This window comes from Motacilla alba, chromosome 1 (assembly GCF_015832195.1).
Source record: "Motacilla alba alba isolate MOTALB_02 chromosome 1, Motacilla_alba_V1.0_pri, whole genome shotgun sequence".
NCBI classification, from domain to species: Eukaryota; Metazoa; Chordata; class Aves; order Passeriformes; family Motacillidae; genus Motacilla; species Motacilla alba.
This window is the reverse complement of record NC_052016.1, coordinates 93,677,820-93,696,644: the sequence shown is the minus strand read 5'-3', so window position 1 is coordinate 93,696,644 and position 18,825 is coordinate 93,677,820. Positions and strand designations below refer to the sequence as shown.

Genomic DNA, 18,825 nt, shown 5'->3' with positions numbered 1-18,825 from the left:
AGTTCTGTCCTGTCCTAACATAGAGGATCACTTTGAGAACACAATCAGCTTAAGACGTACACAGCTGCCTGTTGATCTAGGAGAAGCATAAAGGAGACTTGCTTCACGTTGATCCCTTTTTTAATGCACAAACTCTTTAAATGCATTAGAAAGTGCTCCTTTTTTTCTCCTGCATCCAGTTGCATGAAATTCAGAAAACCAGCGTTCCAACAGTATTTTTACAAGTGTCTTAGCAGGACTCATCACTGAGCCCTAATTATGTTGAATAAGCTGTGTAAATATAAAATCACCTCTAATGTAGTTGTGTGCTGTGTGGAAATGCATGGGCTTGTCGGGATTCCAGCATGGTGCGTTGTTGGAGGTTACTCAGTTCCACACGTGAACAGCCTCATTACAAACTCAGTGCAAATCCTACTTGGAGTCTGTGCTTTCATGTTTAAGCTGATGATTCTTTTTCTAGGTTAATCTTCCTTCTTCCTTCATCAGGCTTGTAACATGACCACACATACTCTAGTGCTGATACAAGGAGTTTGCAGGAATGTATGGCTCGGGTAGAAGCAGGCTCAGGGAATGGGCTGGGTTGGAAGGGACCCTAGAGATCATCTAGTTCCAACCCCCCTGCCGTGGACATGGGTAACAAGGGAAGTTGAAACTGTTTGTACTATAAGTTCAGATTTATTTTGAAAGTAGCAATCTCAGATTTGCTCCTTCAAGTCTTTACTTTCATGGAAACTTTTCTAGTTTCTGCATGTTCTGTCTTGAATGAATATTAAAACTGTTACTGAAGAGTCCTCTTGGTTACACCTCCATCCTGCATATTACTTTGAGATGAACAATTCAAGCCCAAAAATTTTATTTTTGCTGAAACCTAGAAGTTCTTTAAGAAATGGGAAATTCATCTTTGAGTAGTGAGGAACAAATTACTCTTCTGTGGTAGAGTTTAATGATTTTGCCATACAGGTTAAATTAATGAATTGTCCATGATACAAGACCTGGGACAGCAAACTAGAAGTGTCACGATACAGAGAACACCAGCTCATATAAATGTCAGCTGTACAGACTTGAAAAGCAGAAAGATAAATTTGTCAACAGCAATCTAGTGGCCATATGACTGATAGATGAGATGATGATGATCTGCAATATGCAGAAGAAACACAGGTTTTATGTGATTAATTGCTTACCACAGGTGGATGAGGTATGTGAGGACATGACTGACGAAGGTTCCTGAGCCTAGACCAATCACAAAATGGTACCTGGTCTGGCATGTGTCAGCCATGAAAGGCTGTTAGACAACAGAAAAGTGAGGAACGTTCAGGTATAGCTTTGGAAGTGATGGGGCTTATGCTTGAACTCAGCATATAACTTTAATAATATTAGTGCTTAAGTCTGTGCCTGATGCTTGGTATGAAATAATTAAAAAAAAAAAAAAGCATGAAGGCAATAATAATAACCAAACAAGATCTCGGTTGTTCAGCTCTTGATGCTGAATTATGTGGACATGACTGAACACTCCTTGATCACTGAATGATCCTGGGTTTTGCTCTGTTTCTAGAAATCTACCCTGAAGTGCTGAGCTGAGCTTTGGGATCTGAGACTGTGGAGAAGTCTGGTCCCAGAAAGAGGCAGGATGAGAACCAAATTCTGGAGAGGGCATCAACTGAGTAGCTGCTCTCAGATCCCATTGGTAGGTTGGATTACCTGCAAGTGTCACAGGAGTGGAGGGAGGCCAACTCAAAAAATTAATTGATGCTGTCAAGTCCTATGTTACAAGTAATCCCCTTTTTTTTTTCTATTCCCCACCTAGAAATGCTAAAATGAAGGCTTTTCTACAGAAATTTCTGTAGAAATTTGGGCTTTGACCAATACAGTTTCTAATACAAGCCCTTTGTCTTCCCCTTAAGAGTAAAGCTGGTGTTCTCAACCCAGTGTGAGGGATGCTGTCACTTCATTTCTCACATACACAAAAACAAGCCCTAGCTGATGCAGAAATAGCATGGCTTTTGTGCTCACTGCATATACAATAGCTGTGTAACCCACTTTTTGAAAGGAAAATTCTGTCAGTAGTGGTTGATCTATCTCTTTGGAACAGCTGTATATGACAGTTTGAGAGTGAGAGTTACTCTCTGGAGCTGAAGAAAAGCCTCTAAGAATCAGAATGTACTTGATGTTACAGTAAACTGCTTGAGAACTTCTCTGAGGAGTATGTTGCTCCTGAGCCACATTTAAAGGATAAATAGATGTAGCTTCCACCACATTTGACACAAAACAGGTCTACTCTGATCTTTTGTTCTTGGATCATGCTTGGGAGCCTCAGCATTCAGCCAGTCCAATATGATTGTGGTGATCCAAGACATTGCATCTGCCAGATGCTCCTTGTTCCCTGTCCCTCTGCAGAGCACCATTCTTGTGTCATATGCTCAAGGGAACTTATGCTCATACCTTCTTCATCAATTTAAGGTAACACAGCAAACTGACTAAAGCAGTACATAACACCCCAGAGCATCACCCAAAAATACCTTGTTCAAATTTGGTTAATTAATTTTAAATGCACGTACACTGAGAAATACTGGGTGCTTGTTGATGGAAAGGAAGTAGTTAAGAAAACTTAGAGAGCCCATAAGGTACATATTCTAAAGCTAATTTTTTGGTTTTTGATTAATTGTTACAGCCATGACTTGAGATGCCTAAACTAAGCCAACCCTGGTCTAGTAGCCACATAGCTGTGTCAGCTCAGTGTTGAATCTGTGTTAATATAATTTGCATTTTGGAACACAGCCTGTTCAAGCATATCCTACCTGGCGGTATGACTTCCACATGTGACTCTTATAAAAAAGGTTTAAAAATTAACTTACCTTCTTTGCAAACCATGCAATATCCAGTAATGATTGGCTTTTCCCAAGATGACATTGTATGAAAATCAGATGATTGTAATACACAGAACAACATTAATTACCTTCCTGATCTACTTCCTCCTTGCTAATTATTTCTTTTGTTACTGCACCACCCTAGAAAAAAGCCTGAAATGGTTTCCTGTTTTCTAGAATGTTAACAGTCTTCAGTGCTTTGTATCATTGATTCCAGGCACACAGAAATGTCCTTAATAGTTATCATCAAAACACAGAATGGTTTGGGTTGGAAAGGACTTTAAACATCCCTTAGTTCCAAGCCCAATGGGCAGGGACATCTTCCATGAAACCAGGTTGCTCAAAGCCCTGTACAGTGTGGCCTTCAACACTTCCAGGGATGGGGCAGCCACAACTTCTCTGGGCAACCTGTTTCAGTGTCTCACACAAAGACTTTCTTCCTTGTATCAAATCCAAACCTACGCTCTATCAGTTTGAAGCCATTCCCCCTTTTCCTATCACTACATGCCCTTTGTACAAAGTGCCTCCACCACTTTCTTGTTTGGCCCCTCAGGGTAGTGGAATGTGCTATAAGGTCTCCCCAGAGTATTTCCTTTTCCAGGCTGAACAATCCTAATTCTAGCTTGTCTTCCTAGGAGAGGCGCTCCAGCCCTCTGATCACCTTGGTGACCCTCCTCTGGGCTTGCTCCAGCAATTGCACATCCTTCTTACTTTGGGAGCCCAGATCTCATGAGACTGTAGTGGAGGGGCAGAATCCCCTCCCTCAGCCTGCTGGCCCCTGCTGACTTTGCTGCAGCCCAGACACAGTTGCCTTTCTGGTTTGTGAGTGCACATGGCTGGGTCATGTTGAACTTCTTGTCAACCAACACTCCCAAGTCCTTCTCAGGGCTGCTCTCAATCCATTCATCCCCCTGCCTATATTTGTGCTTGGGATTGCCCCAACCCATGTGCAGGACTAACTTGGCTCAAACTTCGAATTACTTTCTTTAGGTGATAGATCTGTGTTTAAGGTAGGATGTGAACAAACTCTCATGGAATCCAATCCAGTTACCTTTTTGCTAGGACACCTTTCATACAGTAAAATTAAAAACTTCATTTTAGAAAACAGAAGGAAAATACTTTTTTCCCTCCCTCATAAACTTCTGGCTTTAGATACTTCATGTGAAGGCCAGAGAGATGCAGAAGGGGATGTTACTTTAATGCTCATCTGCATTCTTCAGAAAGTCAAGGTAAAGGAAAAGATTTGGACCCTCAGCACTTGTTCACTTCTGAATAGAGTGAAAACTGACAGCCTCATGTCTTACAAGTTTGAAGACTTTTGAAGATGTGTAGATGTGGTGCTTAGGGACGTGGTTTAGTGGCGGAATTGGCAGTGCTGTGTTAATGGCTGGACTCGATGATCTTAGAAGTGTTTTCCAACCTAAATGATTCTATGATTACTTCCAGGTATAGTAGATGTTAGAAAGAAGATCTATGGAAATTAATTATTAAATTGGGTGTGTCCCTTTAAAAGCTGGGAAGGACAACTGTAGAGAATTTGTCTGAGATGATGCTACAGATGCATCTTTAACTGGTCAGTTAGTGGTAGGTATCCAACCTGCGTCAGCGGTGATGGGCAGCTTCCCTATAAAGCAGTTACAAAGTCTGGGAATACCCGGTGTTACCTGTAATTACATATGAGACAAAAGGAACAATCTGAGAAATGAATCTGCCAGTCGATGTTATGAAACAAGTTGAAACTCACAATGGAGACAATAATTAATGTGAGTATCATTCCAAGTAATTTTAGATGGTATTCTCACCACCCAGTGACTTGTGATGCTAAAGCCTGCAACCTGAAGGAGAACAACATGTGCAGCATGTAGTCCTTTTCAAAATGATGCTCCATTTTGATCCCTTCTACATCAAGCAGAATGTAAAAAACTTCCCTTGGCATGAGGGGGAAAAATATAAAGTGAAAATCTGTGAGTAGGAAAGAACTGTTGGTACTGAACCTTGGTGTGCTTTAGATCTCAGGAGTGGTCTCTTCTAGTTTATGTAAGACAAGTGGAAGATGCAGATACTATTTGATAAGTGAGCTCCTCCTCTTTCCTTGACTTTTCATCCCCTCCCTCCCAGTCACATGCTGTGCTGACCAAATCCAGCACAAGGAGAATAGGTATTGACACTACTCCTAATGAAAATTTCCAAGTTAAATCTATCATAAAAATGAAAAAATCTGCTGTACTAGTGACAGATGCAGACCACTCTCATTAAGTGGCTCACCTACACTCCATGCTCTGTGTTTGCACAGCCCACAAAGACCCTTTAGCAGAAGATGGCAAGCCAGGCCACCTTCATATGGCTTTGATTAAATCCAGCAGCACTTAAGAAAGCTTCAGGCATCTCTTTTTGCCTTGCTTGGCAGTACTGGGAAGTGAGGACTTAGAACTTTGCCAGTGATGTTTCTGCAGCATTGTAGGAGATGTGTTGAGAAAGTTGTTAAATGGAAAAGGAACTGGAGGAAGAAGGGGGAAAAGGTTGTCTGTATGGCTGCCATGTTGGTACTCCCCATGTGCTGAGCCGTGGTGCAGGCATGGGCCAATACCAGTGCAGATGAAGTCCTACAAAGATAAAGCAGCCTCCCTTCAGATTTAAGCCATGTGAAGTTAAGGTATGAATTTCCTTGCTTTCCGTACCTTTATACATAAGTTACCGCCGAAGATTATTGGCCGGGTTGGATTTGTCCTGTTATTTCTGTCCTTGTAGAGCTGCTGAACAGTGTTCATTTACTGGCTTCAAAAGAACAACAGAAGACCCTCCTGGAGATACATAACAGGAGTAACTAACTCCTGTGTTTTGGTTAATGTAGAGCAACAGGGTGATGGAAAATTTGTGATTGAGGCTGGAGTCCAAGGTCTGTGCTGTGGTCTTGTGGACTTCAGCATTTTTTTCATACTTAGAAATGCCTTCAGCATTTTCTAACATCGTGCAGCTCTCATTAGGTGGTGGTGTCTTGGGCAAATGCACTAGCCAAGAGCCCTGCTCCATTCAGTGTATATGAGCATGTTTCCATAGAGGCTGCTTGCATTTGGCTTTTACTCTAAAAGGCAGTTGGAAAAATTTGTGTGGATAAAGAGGTTTTGAGTGAGAAAAACTCCATAACACTGCTGAGAAAATATGCTCTTATTTGGACTTACAGTGGAATTTGTATGAATACAAGGAATCTGTCCCAGGGACCTAAGAGCTTATAGCAGCACAGATGAAAAAACTTGCATTTAAAACATAACATCCATTACTCCATGAGTATATAAGGAGCAATGCAATGCAGAATAGGCATTAAGAATTCATGTGACTACTGTGGAATGTAGAAAAATGTGATTACATGGTAATAAATGAAAGAGAAAAATATGTAGCAAAGACAAAGAGTATTTCAATTCAAAACTTTATCTTAAGGACCATCAGCAAGTGGACAGCACATTAGGAAATAAATCTTGCCTAGGATTATAAGTTACTTCTCAAAGAAGGTCCCAAGTCATCAGCATGAACACAGGCTCAGTGACAGAGGAACATTAGTTTTTTGTCACTAACATGATGTTGTTTTTATAAAGGGTACCCAGATGTTAATACTAAATTGTTATAATCTATTTGAGACAATACATCTCTTTATTAGACAAAATTATTGTCTCATTCTGTAGAGAATAAATGAATGTATCTACTGGGTTTGCTGCCATCAAGCTGTGCACTATGAGCTTTTCCCAGATAATTTCTTCTTCTTGTCCTTCCCTCCAGCATTTCATCAGTAGCTATTGCCTTTGAAAGGATTAAAGCACACTGTAGGTGTGATGTTTCTAAGTGTTAGATCATGACAACACCACAAAGATGTGCACCTTACATTGTATCCAACTTTACCTTCTGCTGTTCAAAATGTTAAACCCCAGTAAAAGGATTATGTGATAGTCTAGCCTGAGATACCACAGAAGATACCAGGTTTGTGCATGAAGAATGATTGCCTGGCTTTGCTGTGATCTTTGGGAAGGTTTCAGTAGGAGTTCTATATTTAAGGCTCATCCCTTATACTAAACCTCCTGTAGCAATGCCTGGTTTTGAACATATTCATTAGTATCTGGCCAAAACAGCATTTCCTACCTGCCACATCAGTCCCAAAAGACCAATGGGAATAGATGGATTCGTGATGCATTAAATAATGAAGAGAAAGCCACTAGAATAAAATCTTGGCCTTCCTAACCTCCATGCATGCTGGGCAGAATCCAGGGGAAAAAAAACAAAGGCGGCAAACAGAAAAGGATTGAACAGCACTGGCCCCTCAGACTGTCTTTCATTCTCCAAGTGACTCAGATGTTTTAGATGTGTGAAAAGTGTCTTGGCTGCAAAGTCCAAGTCTTTCAGAGCCCCTCTGTGTGTTCCCACTAACTTCAGTTGCTGAGAGACCAGTTTCTTCCTCCTAATTTCTGCTGCAACCTCTTGCCTCCCCACACCTTAAACTCAGACCCTGCCTCTGCTCGAAAGCAGTCAAGTGCCCACCCTGAATTAGGTTTGTTGTCAACAATGAAGCAGTGGAATGATTTTCCTTAATTGTCCTTGTTAAAATTCATGTGGTACTTAATTAAAGTATGATACTTAATTAAAAGCTTGCCTATCTGAAACCATTGAGGAAACAAGACAAAAACAATCCTTCCAGAAATATGTCCAGATGCAAAGCAAGGAGAGGACTACTCAGAGATCTGGTTTTTGCCTGGCCTCTGCCACTGATTCACTTCAATAATTTCTGCAAGTCATTTACTGTGCATTAATGTGCTTATTGATGGAGGAAACCCAGTGTTTATTTCCTTTCACAGAATTGTCCTGAGTCTGACTAACCACCCTTTGTGCAAATCTTTGCATGAAAGAAATCATTGGAGTTCTAAGCTCATAATACATATTACTTAGTGTACTTTAAAACAGTCATCACACTAGGTAGGAATTAACATTCCAAAGCCCATAGGGTGGATACCCTTTCCTATGTATATATATAAAAGTCATCAAGTGACCTGCCTCAGAGGAAGGACAACTGAATACAGGTGAGTCTGAATTCGCTCACAGAATATTTATTTAGAACCAGAAGCCTTGATTTGTTTTGATTTAGCATTTTGCCAACTTTGTGATTGCTATGGTGTTTCTATATAAGGCCTGTGAATTTTTTGTGATGGGAGTGGGGTGAAAAAAATTCCTGCATGTGGAAACAGCTACATCTTGTAGCTTTCAATAGGGACGCTGATGGATTTGCCATTGAATTCACAGGTGTTGGGTCAAGCTGGATTGATCTGGGCTTGTGAATACTTAGCCTTAGTGTTAGAGCTCAAACAGAGCTACTGGGTGTATGGGTGTACCACGGGCATTGCTGGCCTGAAAAAGCTCAGTCAGCATAAGAGAGTCTTTCCAATGATGCTGGTGGATTATTTGTGTTTCTGCATCCATATAATCTGGTTTGCAGTAGAAATGCAGTCTAGAGAAATGGTTACATGCTATTAAAGCTGATAATGTGTTTTCAAGTGTTAACAGGATTAGTGTTAATTGCCTACAGGACTCATGGTGTATTTTGTATTTGAAATCTTCTTGGAAAAAAAACAAACAAACAAAAAAACAAACAAAAAACCCCAAAAAACCAAGCATTTGTAAGCCATAAAAGCTGCTCAGTTTAAATGTGTTCATCAGCAAGGCAAATACAGTCAATTTTTTTGCATTTGATAGCTATCATCTGATGATATTTTGGAATTTTATTAATTGGCACAACACACACAGTTATTAGTAAAGTGGTTATCTGCCAGTACCACACAGAGAAGTATTATTTCACCCGATAAATGTTGGAGCTGCCTTGCATGCTCTTAGCAGAGTATTAAGGGTCATAGCCCTTGATTTTTGAAAACAAGTTTTTCCAAAAGCCAACAAAAAATCCTTTTTGAACAGAGAGGCAGGGGTTGTGTGCACGTTATAGCACATTAGACTTCAAACACCTATAAAATTAAAGCAAAGCTAGTGGACCTGCTCGTCATAAAGACACACTGTGGGCCTTCAGGAGGGGCTGTGTGAACAAGCAATGACAACTGACAGGGGCTAAAAAGGCCCCTGCTAGTCCAGGCTACCAACAGGGATCTCCCTGGTCCCAACATCCCTAAGGGGAGAAAGTTCCTCTGTTGCCCAACCCTTCTTCAGCTAATGCCATCCCTGTCTGGTGCCTCAGGGTGGAAGCTTTTGGCATGCCAACTTTGCTAGAGTGCTGTTGAAAATCAGCACTAATTTCTTCATATTTTGCAAACTACTGTGTTTCCAGGTCTCCTGGGACAGCCGAGGAGAGCCATCACCATGATCCCCGCACTGCTGTTGCTGGGTCTTTCAGCCCTTGTGGGTAAGACAGGTTTGGGTTGCTGTCCAAAGCACATTTGGAATTGTTTGCAGAAGGACCTTGGAGGAGAAGTGTGCAGGAGGCCTGAGGCTCCCCTCCTGCATGGCCCTGTAAGATTCTGTGTGGCTGAAGGTCCTCAGCTGCTGTATGAGGCTCTTGCTGCCCACATGTGCCTTTTGGAGGACAGGACTGAAACCAAGGGAGTCACAGCCATGTTTCCTCTTGGTTTTCCCAGCTAACCTTATCCAATCTCCCTGCCTTCTCAGAAACGGTCACACAAAAGCAGCCATCTTTTGATGGAGGCTATTTGTTCCTCAGTTACTGGGGAAACAGGGTAATTTTCCCAGACTGAGGCGAGCATCCTGAATTAATTCCTCACCAAGTTATTGAGGGACACAGCAGACAATCCCAGCCAGGGTGCTTAGTGACCACCATCATCTGAGTGGTTCCAAACACTGGGAGGCATCGAATGGGAACTGCCCTCTGAAATAAATGCAGAGGCTCTGGTTCTCCTCCCCCACACCAGCCTTCAGACCTAACGGGGCAGGTGCATATTCATCTAAACAATCATTAGATCCATTTGCTTCAATATTCAATTAGAAAAGAAGCAATTTCTGTTCTCCACCTTTCTTTGATAACATTACTGATGGAGACCAGTGGCAACTGTACAAGCAGGGCCAGCACAGGGGGATGTGGATTGCAGGTCTGGACTCTCTCATGCTTGACTTGTATGCACTTGCAGGACTTGAACAATACTGCTCTGAGATCTTATGTGTTCAAACACTTCTGTTTAATATTTCAGCTCCATCCCTGAGTTACAGTTGCTATGGCGATATAAGTGCTCTTCAAGCCCCCACGATCTCCTGTACACCTGTAAGAGCCTCTGACTGTGGTATGTATCATTCACTGCTTGATTTGTCAACTTGTTTGTACCTGACAGAGAGATACCTCACCTCCTGCCATTGCCAAATTTAATATGGTGCATTCAAACAGCCAAAAGGGAGAAAGCAACGCTTCCTCTCGCAAAAGAGCAGGTGAAGCCTCCAGACCTGATGGGAAGTGGAAGGACAAACTTCATGTCCCATAGTCAGGATCTTTGGCCTCAAAGCAAAAGGAAATAGTACCACATATTTTCACTTAAAACAGCTCCTTCATCAGCCAGGACTTTAGCATCAGCCTCCTCACTAAGCCCCAGGGCTTGTCTGCTCCCAGGGGAGGATACGCAGAGCCAGGTCCTGAGTGCTGGCATGTTGGCTGAGCTGGCCAATGCTTCACATTTCTCTCTTTCTTGTCTGGTGCTACTGCCTGGTGTGAGCTCACAGCTCACTATGTCACATTCATACTGCTCATATCTCCAGGGATTTTGTCATGTTCCTTGGATGCAGGCTCTTCCAGGGCAGACACCTGACTGCAGGCATTCAAGCATAGATCTGAACCTGCTTGCTTGTTTCCAAACTGTTCCAAATTTGCTTTAAAAAAGCCCCCACTCTCTAGAAATAGAACACAGCTGTTACTGAAGTGTGGACAATCTGTAGTAAGATAACTCTCATTTTTTTCAAATCCATTTTGAAACTTCACTTTTCTGACTCCAGAGGTGTAGCAAAGATGAGGACCATGACACCACCTCCTAAGAAGCCTCCCTGTTCCCCTGGTCATCCTTGGGTAGTGGAACAGCAGCTCCCTGGCCGTGGTCAGAGCCAATAGAGCTGTGCTTGTTCCTCAAACCCCATTGCCCAACTTGATGTAGATGTGATTTCTTAAAAACTTGAGTTACTCCTTTGACACACCTGCTGAAGGGGGAAGCAAGGGGTTTGGGCAGGGGTGTGTGTAAATCTGCCTTTTCCTACGCCGCAGGATATGCCATGATACGGAGGACTGCTGAGGCAGACCTCCCACGCCTGAGGAGATACGAGATCCCGATTAAGAGAGTAGCCAGAAACCTCTGCTTGGACCCAGCGCTCATCGGTGCCATCATGTCCCAGGAGAGCCGTGTCGGCCTGCTCCTGGACAACGGCTGGGACCGGGCAGGGCAGAAGTACGGCCTGATGCAGGTACTCCAGGGTGATAAGCGTGAGCAGCAGCACAGCAATGCGGTGCATACCCCAGGGCTTTATCTTAGCAAATGACTGTTCTGGGTTTGAAAGAGCCCTTTATTGCAATCCCTCTGTATCAAAGGCTGTCCTGAATAAGGTCACTTCAATGAGTCAAAGCCTGGGAGTGCAATGAAGAGGGGGTGGCATTCAGAGGGAAACCTGTTTTCTTACTTGTCTTTCCTAGATCAGCAGGCAGCAACTGCAACCTTCTGTGATGTGGGATAGTGAAGAACACATAAATCAGTGCTCGAATATCCTGGTTCTTTCCATTAATGAGGTACGGGCAAGACATCCTACCTGGACCTGGGACCGGCAGCTGAGAGGTACGGAATGGGCTTTGTACTAGGGAGGGACAGACTGACTGATGGGAGTGCTGTGGGCTTTTTAGTGTCACTTTTAAGGGAAAAAGAGCATCAGTCTGGCAGATTTTACAGGATCTCTTACAAAAAACCCACAAAAACAAAAACAAAAACATAAAAAACCCAAACAAACGAAAGAAACCCCCAAAGCCCCAAAATAACAACCAGAACCAGAGTTTTCTAGTTTAACAGAAGCAGTACCAGACCAGCAGACTGGCAATGAGAAATGGCTGTTAGATGGATAAATAAGATGGAAAGCAACTAAACAAAAATCACTGCAGAATGCAGAAACTGAGGCATCACAACACAATAATATTATATTATTATTGCAGCAACCTGTTAAGTTCTGTCCAGGAAGATTGCAGTCCAGGTTTCCTCGTAGTTCATGCTGTGTGCTGTTTTGTTCACCCAATGCTATTTCTTACTCTCCCTTCCTTGCCCTTCCTTTGCTCTGATTACACCCTTTCCTGGTGACAGTGTTCCATTTCCACCTGCATTTGGAGAGAGTCATGGGCTCCTTCACTACAGCAATAAAGATTTTACAAAAGCAGTCACTTTTCAACAATAAAGCACAATTGACACTTTGTCAAGCAGTTCCTGTTTGGTGAGATGCATGGTGGTTTTTTGCTACAAATTTTTGCTTTTAAATCTCTATCTCTTACTTACAAGCCCATAACAACTTCTTAACTTTTTCCAGGGGGAATCTGCACCTACCATGCAAAAATGGGCAACCTCCAGGTGTACGAGGCAGACCCGTGCAGCAGAGACTACAACTACGTCAACAGCGTGATTAGGCGAGCCCAGTACTTTAAGAGAAATGGGTTCTAGATTTTAAACCCACCCCCCCCCACGGAGCCTCCCCTCTGCAGACTGGCCCAGCAGCGATGTAGTACCCACTACAGCCCAGTGCTGTAGTACCCACAGCAGTTCCTCAGGTCTCCTGGCAGGACCAATGCTGGTGGCATTGCCAATGCCACCTTGCTCGCTCCAGCGAATCCCAACCCCCTGCTCACTGATGGGCAAGCTCACCACTGACTTCCAGGAGATCCCCAGGGATGAGATCCCACAAGCTCAGGGCATTTGAAAGGCAGATGGGGACAGACCTGCAATGTTTAAATTTTGAGTGAGGAAGGTGAGTCTTCCTGTTCAAACCTGCACCCCAGGGCTGTTTGTGCATCTCCCAGACATGCACACAAACAGCTCTCCCTGGGTATCAGCTGTGCTCTTCCCCTCTGCATCCACTTTCTTTCCTCCCCATGGCCAATGCAGGGGATGAATGCCCTGCACTTTCCTTGCCTTGGTGCTGCTGGTTAAGGAGCAATGAAGAGACTTCTCAGTGAGCCTTTGGCCTCTGCAGGAGCTGAGTGTTCCTGTCGCCAGCCTTCAGGGGAACAATACTAAGCATGCTTTGGTTGGTCTCCTGAGTCCACGGCCATGGTGCAACTGGGGACCTCATCAGGGCATCTAGATGGAAAATACTGCAAGTGTCACAGCAGGCAAAATGCCTTTCCATCAGTGAGCAGCCCTTGGAGCAGGAGTCAGCCTCATATGTACCCATGCCAGGAGCCATATCACAGCAATAGTTTTGGTAAAAAACCCCACAACCTTTCCTGCTTTAACTTTGGCACATTTATGCTGAGTTTCTTCCCAATTTAAAAGCATTTCAGCATCTGTCTCTGTGCCAGGAATCCCAGTTTCTAATAGAAGTGAATGAGCTCTGGTCTGTTTGAAAGTGGATGGGTCTCTTGGTATCAATTTATTAATTAGAGAACAACAATGCGAATAAGATAGAAATAAAGATAATGTTAAATCCCAATGTTTATTTTTTTTTCAGTTTCATGGGGCTCAGTGGGTAGCAATCTACAGCTTGAGTAAATAACCCCATTCAGTACTCTTGGAAGGGGTCTACAACTCCGTTTGAGAGCAGAGAGAGGATAATGGTGCTCCAGACTGGATAGGTCAGAAGAGCTGGGCTTGAGCCTGACTTGGGAACATGGTAATAAGAATGTTCACATTTAGCCTTTCAAATAACCATTTTGGAGGTGTCAGAGTACTTTTCTTGCAGCTGCCACCATTGCTGATACCATTGATGTTCCTGGCAGTCCTTGCCTGGCGGCGAGGGGCAGTGCTGTGCACGTGCCTGGGCTGCCAGGCAGGGTCAACACAGGCAGCATGAGAGCTGGCTTGGAGAAGCTTTTGCCAGCAGAGCACTTTTAACACTGTGCCCCTTGTCCTGCCAGTCACTCATCCGCTTTCCACCATGGCAAGGACTCTGCATGATTAACATATGTTACAAGCAAACTAATTTTATCACCTCTGGAGTTCTATGTTGTCTCAAATATCATTGATTTTTTTTAAGACTACCATAAACAGTTCAGAGTTGAGCAATCACAGCTATTGATATTAGTCTCTAATTAATTCTGAGATATATTAATATAATTTTACTAAAATAATTACTTTGTAAGACAAACTTATGAAATGTATCACATGGTTGTCTACTTAACATTACTTATGTAAAATTCATAGGATGAAGCCTTTGGTGCATTATGTTATGTAAACCTATGTTACATAAACCTCTTATGTAAAGCCTATGAATGAATTTTTGGTAGATCAGTATAAACTTCACATGGGGCAGGGAATCTCATTGCTGCCCATGTGTACAAAGCTGGGGCTTGAGTTCCAAGGGTGAACAAGAGTGGAGCTTTCTTTGGTTGCCTTCATGTCATCTTCAGTTGCTGCCAGCAAGCTCCTTGTCACCACTATTGGTGCTGCCAACCCTGCAGATCTCTGAGCTCCTCAGGAGTCCAATTTGAACTGCTTCTTTGTGCTGCTGCTGCTTGCTGGAGCTGCTGCTTCATGCTGTGGTAGTGCAGCTTCATGCTGGAGCTGCTGCTTCATGCTGTGGTAGCAACACCCAAGGGCCTGCAGACCTGCGGGCTGAGTTATGCAGCATCACCACAAAGGATTATTTATATTTTAAAGTCTATTTAAAATTCCAAGTTATGGAAATCCTACATTTTGTTCCAAATTTTGTTTTAGGGTATCAGCACTTTGCAACAAATACAGAAAATCTCTGCAGAAAATGAGTTGAGGATTGATAAATCGGTAGGAAGGAGCAAATAAACAAGGGAAGTTTAACAGTAGCATGCTGCCTTAAGATTTGAGCAAAAGGTTTCCTGACAAATAATGAGTTCAGATTGTTGCTCCTCTCTGATTTTTTTCTGGTCACCTCCATCCATGTTACTGGAAGTTCCTTTTCTGCCTGATGTAGACAGAGCAGCTGCAGTCGCACTCTTGGTCACCCTTTTGACCCATGGCCTATTGGAAAAAAAAAAACCCCAAAACGACAGACATCTTGCAAAGAGAATTATTTAATACCAAGTAATATATCAGAAAAAGCAGAAGCACAGGAAGGAAAGAGAAAAACCAAATCAGAGGGGAAAGAAAGGTCCAGGAAATCAAAGACCAAGACACCTGCCTGAAACATTGAGGAAGTTACTAGAGTAAAGGATCGAATGGTTCCTTCAAGAGATCCTGTGGGACAATAAAGCAGCAAGAAACCATCAGGAGGGTGCTGGCAGCCTGGCTTGGCAGGGAAAAACCATCTCAGATCAATTAAAATCTTTATCTAACTGGGTAAGTGGACAAGAGAGAAGCCATGGTTTTGCCATATCATGAGATCAATAACACTTTAAGCAGAAATATGAAGTGCCCTCATATGTGAAGGTCTTTAAAATAAGTGGAAAAAGCACTGGTTAGCAGCAGCTTCTGGCCAAACTCATGAGATTTTCAAGTGGAGATACACAAATCTGTCCTACAGCAGTTTCTCTGAAATTTGCAGTTAGAAAATAAACAGAGCATGTGAGATATCAAACCATGGGCTACATGGAAAGGGAACGTGAGCACTTGCATTGTGGTTAGAAACTGTGAAAACCTGTGAGGAGCCAAAGCACAGGACTCAATTAAACACAGGTTCAAAACACTCGATGAGGTCAAGCAGCAGTGTAGTGGGTGGGCAACCATCCCACAGAAGGGGCTGGGGATCCTAGTGGGAAGCAAAGTTGATGCCAGAGACAGAAGAAACCAAAAAGAAGGAATATCTCATTTGTGAGTTTATCTTTGTTACAGCACTGTGTGTGAAGCACCTGGGGTAACTCTTCTCTCAGCCATCAGTCAGTGAGGCTTGGTAACAGTGTTTGAGCCTGTTGCACCAAAAAAATATGCTCAGGACAATCACAACCCTGATGGAAAGTACACTCTTTGGAAATAAGGAATTAGATTCCCTCCCCCCACCCCCCCCCCAAAAAAAAAAAAAAAAAAAAAAAGAAAGAGAAAGCATGCAGTTATGATTTCCTAATATGCAAAAGAAATGAAGGGCAAGGACCTACTTGCTTCCATTCCCCCTGAGGGTAAGACAAATAGCAGTGAGTTTAGCAGCAGATTTGTCAGATACTTTAAAAACTTTCAGAATAATGAAGCAACGCAGCATTTCCTGGGTATTTTAAACAACATTCAAGACCAACATGTAAAAGTCACGGTACATCATATATAATCACAAAATGGTTTGAGTTTGAAAGGACCTTAAAGATCACCAACTTCCAGCTCCCCTTCCATAGGCAGGAACCCTTCATTAGACCAGGTTGCTCAGGGCTCCGTCCAACCTGGCCTTGAACACTTCCAAGGATGGGGCATCCACAGCTTCTCTGGACAACTTATTCCAGGGCCTCACCACACTCACAGTAAAGAACTTCTTCCCAATATCTAATCTAAACCTGCTCTCTTTGCAGGCATGTTTTGTAGAGAGGAGAAATGCAATAGATGTTGTTTAAGGACCTTTCCAAGCTAACCCTGCTGAATCAGAATCAGCAGTCAGCAAATGGAAAACAAACTGCAGACAGGGAAGAAAAACTTTCTTTGTTGGGGTCCTGTGATTTGGTTTTACAACTGATGTTACTACTGGGAAATCTATTTAAATGTGCTTCCTACAGTAAAGAGCAAGTGTGAGGTGGAGTCTTTCTCTCTCATCAACTTGTTAAGCTGCAGGTGGCACGGGCTGATCCCTCCGTGGCTCAGGCAGGGATCTGCCTGGAGACTGGAGCTGCAATGACTGGTTTTCATAGAAACCAGGCAGAGGGACCAATTAAACAACCTCTTTCTGCAGTAACTGAAGCAGCAGGAAAACACTGTCAAAACCAAGTCCCTGTTGGGTCAGAGCCCTGAGCTACGTGGTAGAACAGATTGTTCTGATGGCTGATTTTGAATGCTGCAGCTGGATCTGTTTGAGCCACGTGTCCATGTCTATCTCCCTGAGATATGCAGAAAACAAAGGGAAACACAAGCACATCAAAGCAGTGCTGAATAACTGTGTTTGTTCTGCTTTGTTACTCACTGCAAAACTGGGCTGGGATTTCCTAGCCAGCAACTTGTCCCCAGGACAGAGCCTCTTACATTGCCCAGGACAGGCACCAGCCTGTGGTCCCAGGGACCCCTATGGAGCCAGTGCTGCAGCTGGGGGTAACTGTTTCTAATGCTTTTCTCAGTTTATTTAATTGTCTTCCTTGAAACTGAATACTCCCATACTGGATGCACCTGGCCTGCTTTTTCCCATTTCAGTGTTAAAAGAGATCACATTGTAGGATTGCAACCTCAGATCAGTTTTCCACCAACATCCCTCAAACAAAATCCTTGTGCCTCTCTGTAGCTTTTGTTTCTGTGGGTTCCTCAACCAGCTCGCCCTAGAAGCAGGGATTTATTGCAACCAAAAATTCTGCTTCTGCACCTCATCCTGATGAGGCACTGATGCGGCCAGTGTGTAGGTTCTCACTCATGCCACCATCCCACATTTACTGCTCCTCTGGCCTCACTGACCACTCCCACAGAACTCAAAAAGGATAGTACAGTCCTACTACAGCATTTTTATCATTAGCAACTGGGATTTCCACCCACAGGTTTCTAGGGTGCTTCTCTTTTCCTGTAATATTTTTATGTTGTAACATTTTTATCCTTCACATACAGCATCACTCTACATACAGCATCACTCCTCCACATCCTACTCAGTGGTTCCTGTGAGGTTGGCAGTCCTGTATCTCACTGGTTTTCTAGCCTCCACCAAGTCTCTGAGACACCTTCTGAGTCTGGGTTGCCAGCTGGTCCAGGCATTTGGGTTCTGGCTTGATTTTGAAGTCTCTAGCAACTGTACATAAACACCTGCAAGTCTGTCTTTGCTTTGTTGCTTAATAGTGCATGTGCCAAATCCTTGCCACTGTATTCTGTCTATTTTGGCTTTCTCACCTATTGTGATCGCGGTTTATTTCCCTCGTGTTTTTTTCAGAGGTGAACTGAACATCAGCCTTGTTCACCTTGCAGATCACACGAGTTCAAACTAGATACTCCTCTGTATTTGTCAGCTTTCCCCTGCTTCTAGTGGAAATGTTCCTCTAAAAGCTCTTCAACTTCCAGTGACACTGGTTGTCTGTGCTACAGCTCAGGTGCAGCCTGCCCCTTCTATGCTGCACCTCCCATGTTTTTCCAGTTCCTCACATGTCTCACTCATCCACAAATCCCTGCATTTCCCCATGAGGAAAATGCTCTTGCAGCCTCAGGACACAGACCTTCTCCCAGCATCCAGAGCATCGTGCCTTCCTAGCACAGGCTGGGTAACCTCCCACAGTTTAAATGGGATTGATTGCCTTGGGAAGCTTGTGTCAGCCTAGTTTCTCCCCTGAAAGCATAACTAGGATCACTCATTTCTTACCCACCTCTTATCAAGCTAATTAGCAATTAGAAGAAATGTTCAAGAACATGAAAAAACCTACACAGTGAGGATGTGGCTGACCTGAGTCTCTACTGCTGCAGCCCTCAGTCTTCCACAAACACTCATTTTCCAAGAACTGGAAAGGTTTCTTGTTCCAAAGCAGGCAAGAAGAAATTTGACTCATTTTTGTCCTTTAAATCAGGTTTTATTTTATTAATTCCCTGCTCATTCAGCCACCCTTTAGCTGATTCAGATCAAGAAACTAACAAAATTTTTAAAGGGGTTTGGGTGTGTGCATAGTTACAGAAACCAGCCTTATAGATTCCTGTCATAATAATAAAAATCCTGGCAGCATATTTTTGTACCTTTCCTC

The 18,825-nt window shown here is 43.2% G+C and overlaps 1 protein-coding gene across 4 annotated transcripts; it reads left to right on the top strand.

The window, feature by feature from the left end:
* Positions 1-9: 9 nt before the first annotated feature.
* LOC119709505 (lysozyme g-like) lies at positions 10-14,107 on the top strand. 4 transcript variants are annotated; one of them, XM_038157406.1, is made up of 6 exons: positions 10-1,684; positions 9,175-9,249; positions 10,049-10,138; positions 11,101-11,297; positions 11,524-11,662; positions 12,396-14,107. In XM_038157406.1, exons 2-6 carry the CDS (start codon positions 9,207-9,209, stop codon positions 12,524-12,526), a joined length of 600 nt encoding a protein of 199 aa, XP_038013334.1. In that variant the 5' UTR covers positions 10-1,684; positions 9,175-9,206; the 3' UTR covers positions 12,527-14,107. The 4 variants fall into 4 exon arrangements, 2 of the variants coding, with proteins under 2 accessions (XP_038013334.1, XP_038013318.1); XR_005259374.1 differs by lacking the exons at positions 10-1,684; positions 9,175-9,249 and having other exon boundaries at positions 9,279-10,138; positions 12,396-12,830; positions 12,968-14,107; XR_005259372.1 differs by lacking the exons at positions 10-1,684; positions 9,175-9,249 and having other exon boundaries at positions 9,279-10,138; positions 12,396-13,286; positions 13,533-13,610.
* Positions 14,108-18,825: the final 4,718 nt, after the last annotated feature.

Coding starts and splice junctions, on each gene's coding strand:
- LOC119709505 (XM_038157390.1), top strand. CDS start 9,937: ATGTGGATTGCAGGTCTGGACTCTCTCATGCTTGACTTGTATGCACTT. Junction 10,139..11,100: donor TGTAAGAGCCTCTGACTGTG/GTATGTATCATT, acceptor CCTACGCCGCAG/GATATGCCATGATACGGAGG. Junction 11,298..11,523: donor AGAAGTACGGCCTGATGCAG/GTACTCCAGGGT, acceptor TGTCTTTCCTAG/ATCAGCAGGCAGCAACTGCA.